This window comes from Natator depressus, chromosome 5 (genome assembly GCF_965152275.1).
Source record: "Natator depressus isolate rNatDep1 chromosome 5, rNatDep2.hap1, whole genome shotgun sequence".
NCBI classification, from domain to species: domain Eukaryota; kingdom Metazoa; phylum Chordata; order Testudines; family Cheloniidae; genus Natator; species Natator depressus.
The window spans coordinates 30225562-30240597 of NC_134238.1; the positions used below are offsets into that span (position 1 = coordinate 30225562).

At 38.4% G+C, this 15036-nt stretch overlaps 1 protein-coding gene across 1 annotated transcript in view; it reads right to left on the reverse strand.

The window, feature by feature from the left end:
- Positions 1-308: 308 nt before the first annotated feature.
- FGF10 (fibroblast growth factor 10) overlaps positions 309-15036 on the reverse strand; it is a 79352-nt gene continuing 64624 nt past the window's right edge. The window contains exons 2-3 of the mRNA XM_074953929.1: positions 4574-4677; positions 309-1123 (exon numbers count right to left, since the gene is read on the reverse strand). Coding sequence (XP_074810030.1) covers positions 926-1123; positions 4574-4677 — 302 coding nt within the window. The 3' untranslated portion in view covers positions 309-925. The remainder of the gene's footprint in view (positions 1124-4573; positions 4678-15036) is intronic.

The following is a 15036-nucleotide window of genomic DNA, read 5'->3' on the forward strand; positions in this document are numbered from 1 at the left end:
CAAGACCCTCCTGACAATGTATTTCTTGAAGTTTGTTCTTGACTGATGGCAGGTAGGATTCACAAACATAAACACATCCAATGTGTGTGATAAATCTGAGCACTGCTTCAGGTCCTTTTGCTTAAGTGCAAAACGGTTTAGAAGAAAACAGATTGGACATATTCACTGCAATGCTGACTTTACCTTAAAGACTTGTCAGTTTCCTATTCTCAGGCAGTCAGTGAGGTTTTGAAAGTTTACTCTATCAACCCCTGTGAGAAAAGCTGAAAAAAGGGGAAGAAATAAGGAAGCAACTGAGGAAATCATTTAAAACCAAAAAAAGATATTTAACATCCTATTAAATAAATAACTTAGAGAGAAATAAAAAGGAATGAAGTTAGAATACACAGGCATACCATACTATTCATTTTGTTAGAACAGTTTAACTCTAATATGCTTATATTTCCTAATCCTATCCATTCTTCCATGAGGCTACTCCAGAAACTTCTTTATTTGTGCATATGACCCAAGTGCTTCCAGTAAATGCTTGCATGTTTAACTGTTCATTGGATCATTAGGCTTGAATGAGCAATGAAGGTCTTTGATATGAGTTAGTATTCCATAAATAACTTTCCCCGAAGATCATTCAACAGATTGTCTCACGTCCTGCAAGTTCTATCGCAGAGATAAAAAAACATTATTCACACTGGGAATAGTTCCCATCCCATTTGATCCAGCTTGTATCTTGATTATAAGATATGACACAGAACTAATTAAAAGTCCTTCACGTGCCAGCAATGAGCACAAAACCTTCAAAGGCTTCCCCCCTTTTTCAAACAAGCAGACGTCTGCACTGTTTCTTTGCCTTTACTCTTCAAGAGGATTACCAAGTATACTTGACAAAAGAGCCTTTGGTTCAACTGCATCAATAAAACAGTTCCTTCATCTATGACATTACTACCATTGGAAGAAAGTGAGCTGAGGTGTTTTTCCTCCTTGTTTTCTGTCCTCTCTTTGTAGCTCCTCTTCCATTCAAGGCCACAAACATTTGTCTTCCATTGTGCTTCCAATTTAAGGATGCGTATGTGTTGTATCCATTTTCTTCTATTCTTTCCTTCAGTTTACAATCGCTGTTAAACTCTTTCTGTAAGAAGAGAAAAATGAACAGGCCAGTTCAGAATGTAAAGACTTTTTAACCATATTGAGGATAAAATAACATCTTATACAATAATAACCTGAAGGATTCCAAAGTGCTTTACAACTTTTCTACATAATCTAGATGATTATTACAAAATTATATGGTTTGCTTATTGAAATATTTAATTGCATGCACATTATAACACATCGGTTATGCTACAAAATAAAAATGTAACCGATTGGGCAGTAAATAATTGCATATAGTCATAAAAGTATATCATTCACCCACTAGTGTAATGAAGCCACCTCTGGGATGGAACATGGCAGCAATGAAACATCAGTTTCTTAGTTATAAGGTTTCTCTACGTTGCAGTCATGGACTCATTCACTATGTTGCACTTCTAAACAAATGCAATCTTTGACGTGTCTTGATCCAGGTTATTGGTAGCACATGTTAAATGAATCTATAAACTATAAATTTTAAACTGTAAAGGCTCATTTAAACTAAAAGTCCATTCATACCGCTGTGGCATTGCAAAGGAGACTTTAAGTGGGTGCAAATCACTCTGGCAGTGTAAATGGACCTTAAAGTGGGTGTGATGCCCCTTTAACATGCCAAAATGGTATAAAGGGCCTTACCAGAAATAAGGATCAGGACCTGAAAGATTTCAGTGCCTGGCCCAATATCCATATTGTAAGAATGTTCACAGTGAACCTAACAAAATTCTGCATGCACACTTCCAAGGATGAATGGTTTCCATTTTTCAAGAAAATTGGTATCAGTTTGCTAGGAGAGGATGTAAAACATAAAAGGCAAGTATGTTGTCATGAGAGGCTAATTGTTTCTGTAATATTTACCATACACAGATCTGCTTTTCAGGAGTGATGACAAGAATGTCTTTAATAAACAAATAGCTTCCATATTGAAAAAAGGAAGCCATTTCAATAAAGCCACTTAAATACAAATTGGAACTCTTTTGCAAATAGGTCATTTGAAACCCTGCACATTGAAATGTGCAGTAAGACACAAAGCAGTATATATTTCTGAAATTCCTACATTTCAGAAAGCAAGTTCTTATTTACAGGGAAGCCCAAAAGAACCCTACAATGGAACATGTAAACATTGACCTGACCTGCCTACCTACCTACATATGGTAATTCTAAGGCATCTATTCAAATGCCAAGACAAATATTAACAAGAAAGAATATGCTGAAATAATAAATTGTTATTTATGGTACAAATAAGATTATTTTGAGGTGCTTTAGACATTTTATTTTTGATGAATGTTGTTAGATACTTTGAGCATTTAAAATGTAAAAACCATCCACAGATATATAGTAGGAACATTTATATAGCAGATAGTTTAAGTGAGTCTTTAAAATAATTACGTGGTTTCACAGACATTTGAAGATACATAGAGGCAATATACGACAACTACTTTACATACAATTCATATAAATCTTCACTACTTATTCCTGTAGATTTCCATTTTAAAAAGTGATCAAGAGTTCATTATACTTAGATACAACTAAGAACTTTCAAACCCTTGCTTAATCTTTCACCTATCCTCAGGGCTTTTCTACCCTTGAAGGGCTACAGCTGCATTGCTGCAGTACTTTAATGTACACACTACCTACACCAACAGGAAGGGTTCTTCCATCAATGTAGGTCATCCATCTTTCTGAGAGGTGGTACTAGGTTGATGGAAGAATTCTTCTGTAGACCTAGCACTGTCTACACAGGGGTTAGGTAGGCTTTACTATACTGCTCAAGGATATAGATTCTTCACAGCCGTGAGTGATGTAGCTGGGTCAACCTAACTTTTTAGCGCAGACCAGGCCTCAGTTATAAACTACAGAAAACATACTTTTGTTTTCTTCACACAGTTGACTGAATCAGTCACACTCACTTTGACTTTCAAAATTCTCTGAGTCACAGTATTAGTCCATTAGCAGAGTTATGTAAGCTTGGAAAAACATCTCCAGGGGATATGCTCTCCCTTTCCCAAACAGCTCTTTATATTCACCACTTTAGAAACCTAAAGACTGCTTGGACTTGCTTTAATATGCCATCATTTGCTTTAATGGAGAAAAAAAGGCAAGTGGCCATTAAATTAAGCAACAGCTCTAAGCCACACTAATTCTCCTTCTGTCTGGTCAGTCCTGAATCTGATAAATAAATCAAATTAATGAGCTCCTGCCCCTTTGCCTGCTCATACTAACTGTAAAATACCAGTCAAAAAGGCTAGCAAATATTTTTGCTAAAAATAAAAATAACTCATTTGACTCCTTTTTCCCAGATGCAGAATTCTGATCCAAACTTTCAGCCTAGTTCACAGATGATATAAAGAGATTAGATGATGGAATCAGGTGGTAAAAAAGTTTTACTGGCATAAATTTGGGCATCAGACCCATTAGTGAATTATGCAGGCTATTCTAAACAAATGCCAGTGTCATGCTCTACCTGCATGTCATGCTCTACCTTCAAGTTTATATATGGTCACCAGCCAATCAGGGTCAAGATCATGTGGCCACTCAGGGAGCTGGCTGAGGAATCCTAGAAGCTAGCCTACCCAAGTCTGAATTCTAAAGTAAGTCAAAGAGTTGGTGCAGTGGGATGGCCAGTGCTGCTTCCTGAGGACCCACTGGGCCTGGGTTCAAGACTGGAATTTGAGACCAGGGTCCTGACATATACACTATAGATATATGTAGTATGTGTGTAAACCAGAGTTTAGTTCACCCATTCATGGGGTTATATTATGTGCATCTGTGAAAATGATTGGTGATAATTCATATCTTACACAAACACATATTCTATCTTTTATAGGTAAGTACAGGTTTACCAAACTCTGATTAACCAAAGTTTGATTATGTTCCTGAGGATGCGATTATCCCCCTCTCTACAGTATTCTTGTGCAATAATCAGCGTTGCCCCTTTAAAGCTGGTGAATCTGTAAAGCTGACCAGTATGCTGTCCAGTGCACTCTAGGGTTGGGAACCTAGTGTACAGCCTTTAAATGTCTTCCAAGCTGTTGCTCCATCATCTGAAACCCCTGTTTATGAGGTTTCAGATGCCCCCCCACCAAATTATTGACAAACAGGATGAAAGAATAAAATACCTTTAAAATTTTAATTTCTTTTTAGATTCTTCCCAAATTGTCTGCAGTTTTCATGCTGTGTTGGCTGCTACTTAGTGGGAGACCTGACCGGACCAGACACCAGAACAGGCCATTTCCATGACGAATGCCAGCAGCCACTGCCAAACTTTAGCCTAATGAACTAACCACGATGAGCTGGTTTATGAGAGCCTGAAATTTTGATGAACAACTCCTTGCAGCTCTAATTACTAGAAAATTACAGATAACTGAGCAAGTCTATGCTTATGACTCCTGCAGGGGGGGAAAACTACGGTTATGACTCCTGCAGTCCATTTTGAAAACAAAAGCAACATACTTACAGAGCCATAGACTTTTCCTTTCTTGTTCATGGCTAAGTAATAGTTGCTGTTAATCGATTTAACAGCCACAACTCCAATTTCCACTGATGTTATCTCCAATATGCCTAAAATACAAAAATGAAATAAAATAAATCAATAAATGAGAGGCTCAGCTCAAAGACTTTTAATCATTTCATTGAAGAAAGAGATCTGCCCGTTATAGAAAAAAAGAGATCAAATTTAAAACGAATCCCTTCAAATCATGCTAAAATCCAGTTAATATTCAGAACCAACCAACAAGCTTTAGTAACATTCCTCTTCAAATTACTACAAGAGAATACACAAACATTGTTTCAATTATCATGTTTCCTTTGCTAACCCTGCATTTAAAACCCCCATAAAATACGTAAACAGCTCCACCCTTAGCATAGATTTCACTTAAAGTTACCAAAAGAGACATCTGAACTACAGCATTAAATTAAATCTACAGCATATGTCAATAGAATGTCAGATTTGCCCCAATCTTCAAAAACAGTGGTAAACTATTTATTCCTCGTAGGACATTTAGATAAACTAAATCTCTCGGCTGCATTGAGCTGATAAATTCATTTTTGGCAAGTGTGTTGACATTCTGGGATATAGTAAGACTAACCTTGATGTTCACATTATCTTGGGATGACAGAGAAACACTCTGCTCTGTTTGTAATAAATGTGATTAGCATTTTTTTGTTAAAGAAGAAAGCTTTCTGGGATACTGAAAGGCTCAAAGGACCAGTAATGGGATACAGAGTCTTTTATCTTTAGGTTATTTTAATCCATATTGGGTTGTGAGTGTGACAAGTCACTGCCCCATGTGTGACGTTAGTGGTTCCTGTTAATATTAGACAAGTCTCAATATCAACAAAACCACCACAAAAATGTCATCCCACAGTGTCAGTAGCAGGCCAGTGGGTATGAAGATGGAGCTAAAACTGAACATGTCCACACTGGGATTCATATCTTGTTTAGGAGCCATATTTAAATTCAGGTTAAATATAGCTCTTGTTAAACTGGTTTCTAACATGGCTTATGCAGCCAGTGTAGGTGAGTACAAACCTTTCTCCCTGATATATAAACAGGTCTATATGACGTGCTAAAATAGTGGCCTGCCTATACTAGTGCTCATCAAGTTGATACAACCAGAAAAACTGCATGAGTGATCGCAATGGTGGGAAATTTTAGGAACAACAAATCCTAGGCCTTCTACACTGGCCAAGCAACCTTAGGAACAAATTTACTTGGAACCAGGTTTCAGCAAGTTTTCTACAGTGATGAGCTGCCAACACTTGAAGCAATGGCAACCCACAACAATTTCCCTCCAAGCTTGTGATAAACCTGGTGTCCAAGAGGTGCAAGTGCTCTCAGAATTAAGGGATGGGGTGCTGGGGAATCCATTTGTTTTCCCAGTCACCTAAAAATTCCATATTATAATCACAACTAGGGAAGAAAACAACATAACTAGGCATTCAGTGCATTAGCTGGCAATGTTTATTTTTTGTCCTTAAAAACCATATTGAGTACATTCAAACTACAGAACCTAATTTACCTCAGTTTGAAGTGGGGCTTGGGGCGAAGACCTTATGTGAGGTCTTCCTTTCCTGGGCCTTTCTTTCATAATTGTGCTACATACAGAGAAAAGCCCATTGAGAGTGGGGAACATTGGTGGGGTGATGCTAAGAAGCTTGCAATAATGCTGTCTGGTCTGTAGTAAAGGAATTCTGCCTCTAGCATGGAGGGCTTGTAGGAGGAAATCTGTTGTTTGGGCCATGCATATTAAAAGCATTGTGAATCTATGTATGAGAGAACTATCAGGTAATCTTTAATTTTGAACAAGCTGGTGTGGTAGTTAACATTTATCAAAAATAAAGAAAAACATCAAATGGACGGACCCAGTCAATATTATGGATTGTTTTTTCTCACTGAAGGATATGTGGCTTCACTGGTGCATCCCGCAGCCACAGAAGTGAGTGAAGGCTTTCCACTGACCTGTTAGGAGTCGGGTTTTGTACTAACAGCCTGCCACAACTAGCCTGATCCTGCTGTTCCTGCATGCACAAAAGTTTAATTGACTTTAATAATAGCCACGAGCAGGAAACAATGGTGGAATCAGGCCCTTCCAAATTTCCTTTTTGAAAATGAAAGGCTATTTTTAAGCAGAAAGCAGAATTAGAAGTTTTCCAGTTTCTCCGTCTTGTCCACGTTGAGAGTTACAAACTATCCTTTGGGCTCTGTTTTTTGTTTATTTAATTTACTCTGAATTTATCAAATCTCTTATTACAAATTTAGGATGATAACAGATATGTGTGACTCAAATCTATACCTATAATAAAATATAAATCCTGACAGGCATGAACAATTGAGGCAGTCCATATTATTGGAAACTTTGAAACAGCCCTCTTTCCTTCTGCCATAAGTCTTGTGAGTTCATATTTTCATCTGAAATAAGATAAATCATCATAGTGTGGGATAATATAATGCACAGAATTCTGTAATCTAAACGAACTCCATTATGGTGAGATGAGCCTGATTATTTACTGAAGTCTACATTAATCTCCCCTGAGAACCTAAACACTTATAGTGTGAGTAAACACTGAGTGAAAATGCAATGAATAGTGGTGCAGGTCCACTGACAGTGAGAAGCAGGGAAAGAGGTTTGCAATAAGATCCTGATCTCAACTCTCTCACCTCCAAAGGCAGGAAAAACAGTAACAGTAGAGACCCATTGGGAATCTGGAGCTTCCTGACTAGCACCAGTCAGGAAAAGACATGGGCAGTCAGATCAGTGAAAGTGTATGATATCTCAGTCAACATTAACATACACATGCTTTAGGGGCTGACTGTAAAGTCAGCTTGAAGTATAACTTGAGTATTGCCCCCAACCGATTCCCATCCACATAAACAAATCTCTAGCTTGAATTAGATGGTACTTTAAACTCAAACTAGCTGGCCTATCAGGGATGCTACTGATGTTTGAGCTAGTGATGGAATGGGGATGGGGATGGAATTGGGTTGCCAGCACAGCTACTCTGTGCTGGCAACCCAATCACTATGGGTGTTGTTTTTGGTGTGGCCACTCTCCCTCGAGCCAGGCTAATGAGAGGTATTAACCCAAGGTCTGTTCTATACTTAAAACTTAGACTGAGATGGCTGTAGCACTGACGGGTGTGAAAAATCCACACCCCTAAGTGCTATAGCTATGCAAACCTTACCTCACATATATATGCAGCTAAGTCAATGGAAGAATGCTTCCATCAACCTAGCTACTATCGCTCGGGGAGGTGGAGTTCCTACAGTAATGGAAGAAACCCCTTCCATTGCTCTATTCTATGTCTTAACTACAGGATTGCCCTATGCCACTCTAGTGCCCATAGTGTAAACATGGTTTAACTCTTTAGTGAAGATGTACCCTTTGGCAGCATAGCCAAAGGGAAATAAGGCCGGGACAGGAGTGAGGAGCTCCCAAGTTCTAATTCTAATTCTGCTTCTATTACAGTGGAGGCTACATTGCGTCATTTCACCCTTCCATACCCTGGATTCCCCTGTAAAATGGGGCAATAATACTTCTTTACTAACCACAGAGGAGAGTTTGAGAATTAATTAATTAGGGCCAGATCCTCAGATGACCTAAACCAGTGTAGCTCCATTGACTTAAGTGGAGTTAAGGCAATTTACACCAGCTGAGGATATGGTCTTTAATGTTTACACAGCTCTTTTGAAATTTATTGCCACGTTCACCTGTCACACCCATATAGCTTCAGCCCATATTGGCTTTCCTACAAGAGCATTCTATGATGAACAGCAGCTCTCTAGTTTCACCCAGCTGTTGGCCATCCATCTCCCTCAAAGTACTCCAGCTCAGAAACAAGCATCGCTAAATGGAGTGTATAGGACAACCCCTTGGTGGGGTGAATATGTGGTGCAAGCACTCCCTCCTCTGCCAGCTGCTCCCTTTTCCTGTGTGATTGATATGTTTTTGCTCTTTCCATGCCAGACAGTGATGGGGAAAACACAGACCATTATTTATAAGGAAATTTTAAATGGCTGTAATTCCTAGTGTGGTTCAAATAAAACCAGGTTGGATCCATTTCTAACAATAAAAAATGTACATTAGCATTTCAAGGGACTTTATTAATAAAGATATGTCAATTTTGATTAAACTGAATTATATTTTGTCATATTATACTTGTAAGAATTGCAACATGTTAAAATAAAATGTCATTCTATTGACCAATATAGTATCACTTTTCAATAGAATATATTTGTGAAATTTTCAAGTGCAGTTTGAAACTGGATAGTATATTACTCAAGTACAAAATTGGAATTGAATTAGCCAGTCCTGTTTTGTACTTGAATGATGCACAAATATGTTGTACGTTGATACAGTACTTTAATGCCTACAGTGCAATGAACCTTACTCAGTAGAAGATCAAATACAATAGATTTTTCTAGTAAACTGTGGTCACAATCTCACACTCCATGTTATCCTCACTGATAGAGTGGAAACTAACTCACCAGGATGAATGTTATTGCACTGGAATTAGTTTGACTGCACCGAGTAATGCTTGCCTAAAATGTGGCTAGGTTCTTCTGAACTATTATCAGTTTACCATCACCATTGGTACAGGATTTATTCTCACTGAGTAAGTATGTTTTAAAAACTTGGAAGCGTGGATAAAAAACATGATTTATGTCCCAAATTATAACTTCATAAATTCTCACCTCCAGAGTCTTTCTGGAGATTTCAGTGGAGGTTCATGTTTGAAATTAATCCTATGTTCTTAATTTACTCTCAGGTGGGTAACATCAACCAAATTCTGTGCTTACTTCCGCCCCCCTTCCCCATTGGCAATGCAACCCTGGAAACTTCAATAGAGCTGCACACTAGGTCTGTACAGAATTTGGCCCTACTAGATCACAGTGCTTCTCTCCCTATGCAATTTGGCTTAACGTATAGTCTCTTCTTTAGAGAAGTTATGTTTCAGGGCCCCAATTGAAAGTCCATTTAAGGCAATGGAATCTTCCTGTTTATTCTGTGATACAGCCATATGCATAATAAAATTTAGATGAGACCACCAGTTAATTTGACATAGGTCACAAAAGAGCCACATATTGACTTTCAGAGCTGGAATGGATTCAAACCAATGGCTGCTGATAAAAAAGATGAAAATACCTGCATACAAGTACTAGTCACTTAAGTCATTGCGTCATAAGCTGGCCCGGGTAAGAAAGAAACAGATTCTTACAGTAGAACATCCCCAAATTGTAATTAAAGTTCTTTTCACCATCTAATGATTAAGGAAAATATTTGTGGCAAAATACATGATAGGTCAACTTCCCACTTCGGTCAACCATTATTCCATGCATTTATACAACGTCCAGCACAATAAATTCCTGGTTTATGACTGGGGCTTGTAGGCACTGCTGCGATACAATGATACTACATCCAGGGCTTGCAGGATTAGTCCCTATATGGTGCAGAAGTTTCATATTCCACAAATACAATAAGCTTCAGCATGACAGATAAACAGAGTCTGGCATTTTCATGACTTAGTCTTTTAATTTCTATAAAATATGTAAAGTGGAAATTATTTTGTGTATAATTTGCCTTCATAATAACCACTACGAAAAACTAATGAAGCAATTTTGGGGAATCTCAGTAGTAGTTGCTCAATTCAGTTTCATGTCTTGTAGGAATTTGGAAAGAAAAAGAAAAAAATCTTTGTGGCCTCCATTATGGTTTTAAAACAGATATCACACTATTATTTTACAGTCGTAACTCTATAAACTGCAACAATTACAGCTAATCCCATTTCACCACATCCACTGTAACAGCATGGTTTTCAATACCCAAATCATTTCCAACTCATTGTAATTAGAAACATTCCCAATATCAACTTGAGATGTGCCCTGTAGCCATGCATGTGTTCCCAAAGGCTAGAAACATATTCACCATAGGAACCACATATATTTACCTTAAATAAACTGTATTTTTATAGTTTATATAAGTGGTCATTATACAAATGACAAGGCTAGAGAAGAATGGCTGGCCATCTCACACTACACAGAGGAATTGTAAAAAAATAGCACTTATATAGTTTTGTATTGCTATTTGCAAACTTCTTGTGTTCTTATAAAAGTGCTGGGCACCTGAACTGAAAATATTTACTGTGGAATTTAATCACATGGTACCTTAGGAAATAGTTCAGTATTTTTTGTGATTAATAAAGTATCTGATACTTTATCAAGACACTACTGCACTAATAATTGAATGCAGCTATGAGAGTTCTGTATGTATCAGTCAAAAAGGATTATAAGGCTCCAGGACCTCTTTCTTTGTGGTGTAGGATGGCCAATCATTCTTCTGTTGCCTTGTCATTTGTATAATAAGCACCTATAAAATCTCTAAAACTGCAGTTTGTGTGTCTGTAAACCTAGACTGGCAGAATAATTCCACCTTCCATTGCCTGCCCCCCAATTCTGAGCCCTCCGCCTACCCTTTTGATGGTGATCTCTTATGCTTTCTACCTGTTCTCTCCCCACAGGTATTGCCTCCCTGTTCCTGTAATGATCTTGGGATTCATTACACAACAGACCAGTGAATGAGAAAGGAATAAAACTTTTATTCCCCCACTTCCAGGATACGTCTCAAAATTCCTGTATTTATAATACTGACCGTTATGAGGGAGCCTCTATAAATTACAGTCTTGCACAAACATATATTTACATCTTCCATCCTAAAAAGCCAACTAACTCACTATAAACAACTAACAACTATCTAATAACACGTACATTCAATTCTCAACCTGACTAGTACATTTCCGTAAACTACAATTCATATACCTAATGTGTCAACTGTCTAGAGAGGAGAGGTTTACCAGCACATCTCTATGGAGTGAATCCATGCCCTTTCTTCAAATACCCCATTTTCCAGGCAGGTTAGAAAGTCTCTGAGTTTTTCAGGACACTTGATCTCCCCCTCTGATCTTCTCAGTATCAGCCTTTCATTAAAAGTCTGAGTTGTTGTCTTATTCCTTGACAGTTTCTCCTTTGTCCATTGATAAACGATCAGTTGGTTGGTAAATGACAGAGTCCACTGTCTACGTTTTAGAACTTTCTGGGATTACACTTGGATTCCTTCAGTTAAAGCAAAATGTATCCCCTTGGTCCACCTGAACTCCGTAAGACCTTGGATTCAGCTGTTCTTTAATGGTACCCCTTTGGCCCAAAGTTTTAGAGGCATGATTCCTCAGGGACACTATCACCTGGGTTAAGAGATGGGAGATCACAGGTCCTTTTGTCAAAATAATATTTCTGTGTCCATTTCTGATTTTCTTTTATCTTCCATATGGTTTTGTTGTCATTAGATTTCAGTAAATTATAGGGATTGATAAATTAGATCTGATCCTTCTTTCCATGTACAGCTGATCTGGAGAAGAACCAATGTAGCTTTATAGAAATCACCTTCGCTGTCGAATGTCTTTTTCATAAGGTCCTTCTCCACCAGTAAACTCCTTTCCATAAATCCATGTGATTGGGGGTAATTTGGATTTGATGTTTTGTGATGAAAATAACCAACCAATGGCAAAGTGCCTAAAATCTGTGCTGGAAAATTGTGGCCCATTATTGTTAAAGTTTGCATCTAGAATTCCATGTCTGAAAAATATTCCGTTCATGCCAGCTATTACTGACTTAGTACTAGTACTGTGCAGTGAGCAAATTGCTGGATACAGAGACTAATCATCTGGGACTATTCAATAATCCTTTGATTTCCAGATAAATAAATCGGTGCCTACTTTCTCATAGGCTTTTGTGGAACTGGGTGAGGTCTCAGAGGCTCTGCCTGTTTACATGGCTTGTATTTCAAGCATGAAAAGCAGTTTCCTATCACATTAGCAATGTCATGATTGATCCGCAGCCAATATATCACTTCTCATGCCCATTGTTTGCATTTCTCAATTCCTAAATGACTACTTGTGGATCTTCCATAGCATTTCTTTCCAGAGGCTTATTTGTACTACAACCTTGCTGAACCTGAAAATCATCCCATCTATCATAGTAAGTTCATGTCTGCAGTTTCAATAGTCTCTTATTCTTGGAAAACAATTGTTAATTTCTTCAGGTCACCCTTGAATTATCTCTTCTTTAAGGATCCCCAGTGATTCATGTTTCTCTGGTTCCCCTCTTATTTGTTGCAGTTTTTCATTAGCTACAGGACTTAACTTACAATCAGATCTATGTAGACTTGCATCTCTATCTCTACTGTCTTCTCTAGTTTTGTAGTGGAGTCATTGCTCTGGAAAGTGCATCTGCAGGAAACATGAATTTACCAGGTGGTGTAGGTTATAACCAAATCATACTTTTGCAGTTTTATCATCATTCTTTGAATCCTTAAGTTACAGTCATTCAGCAGTTTTCCAAATAATTCTAACAGGGGCTTGTGGTCCATTTCAACATCTACAGCCCAGCCATAAATACATTGATTGAATCTCTCACAGGCAAACAATATTCCTAAAAGCTCCTTCTCAATGTGTATATCAGGTTTCCTCATCAGTCAGTGATTTTGATGCATACTCCACTGGTTGCCAACAATCATTGTGTTTCTGTAAAATCACTGCACCTAACCCAGACTGTGAAGCATTTGCTAAAATTCCAATAGGCCTGCTTGGTGTGTAGAAGTTCAATATGGGCTCTTGTATCAGTTGTTGTCTCAAAACTTCCCATGATTTCTCCTGTTCTGAATCCTAGTACTATTCATTTTTACTTTCTAGGAGTTTCCTCAAAGCTGCTGGTTTTGTAGATAGATTAGGTATGAATTTTCCAAGTAATTAACCATTCTCAGGAACTGCTGGACATCTTTGACTGTGGACATGGCTGAAACTGCTTATCAGGTTTTACACCTTTGCTGGAAATAGTATCTCCAATAAAAGTCAGTTCTGTAATCCCTAAAACAAAATGTCTCCCTATTTAGTTTCAAGTTTGCAGCTCTATTGGAAGCCAACACTTTCCAAAGGCTACAATCGTGTTCCTCTGTAGTTGAGCCCCAGATGACACTGTCATCCATTGAGGTGTCGACACCATTAATATATATGTAGTTCTTATGTATGGTTTTGTGGTACACTTCTGTTGCTGATATTATCCCAAAGGGTAGGCATAAGAATCTGTATCTTCCAACTGGGGTATTAAAGGTGTATTGTTTTGAGCTTTCTTCAGTTAATTTTAGCTGCAAAAACCCTGAGGAGGCATCCAATTTACTGAAAGATTGTGCATTCACAAAATGAGCCATAACCTCTTCTCTGTTGGCAGTTGGAAGTGTTCTCTTTTTATAGCCTTGTCGCAGTCTCTAGGATGTAAGCATATGTGTAGCCAGCTTTTATTTTTCTCCACAAGGTCTAGGGAGCTCACCCCTTCCATTGACTCTTCAATATTTTTGTGTTACTTGCATTGTTTCCATCCTTGAGAGCTCAGCCTTGAATTTATCATGGAGTGCAAATGGCATCTTTCTCCATGGATGGCTAAGTGGAGGGACCTTGCAAGCAACCCAGCCCTTAAAACAGATCATGATGTTCTTGAATAGGTGCCTCATAGCCAGGTTTGGTATGATCTTGTAGTGAGAGCACCCATTTTACCAGACTGAGCTTTTCACAGATTGAGATTGACACCAGGCCTAAAATTGGTGTCACCTCTTTTGGTACTACAATGAATGAGAGCCCGTATGTGATGGTTTTATATTTGATGCTAGCACTGTACCTCCCCTTCACTGGTATATTTTTCCAGAATAACTAGTTACTTTTATTTTGTTGGTCACTGTTTCGGTCTTATTTTCAGTCTCTCATAACTTTGTTTAGACAGAATATTAACTTGAGCTCCATGTCCAGTTTGAGTGTAATAATTGTTTCATTCACTTTCATTGGCCGTATCTAGTCCCTCATGAGTTGTACTTCATCCCAGGGCTGGTCTTCACTACGGAGCTAAATCAGCACTGCTGCAATTGATGCAGCGGCATCAATTTAGTGGGTCTAGTGAAGTCACACTCAATCGATGGGAGAACGCTCTCCCATTGATTTCTGTACTCCACCTCAATGAGAGGCAGAAACAATGTCGGTGGGAGAGCATCTCCTGTCGACATACCATAGTGTGGACCCTGTGGTAAGTAGATCTAAGCTATATCGACTTGAGTTACCCTATTAATGTAACTCAAATTGCGTAGCTTAAATCGACCAGCCACTGCAGTGTTGACAAGCCCCCAGCATGTCTATGTAAAACTCCTCAACCAGGTAGTCTTCAACTGCATCCATTTGCATTTGGGATCTACATCATTTTGCAAAATGATTCCCCCTCCCCCCCCACACACACTTGTGACAGAGTTTTCAAAGGCAAAACACTGTTTTGGGCTGTGCTGTGATCCACACCTTCCACATGACCGTCTGTACCCCGTCTCTTCACTA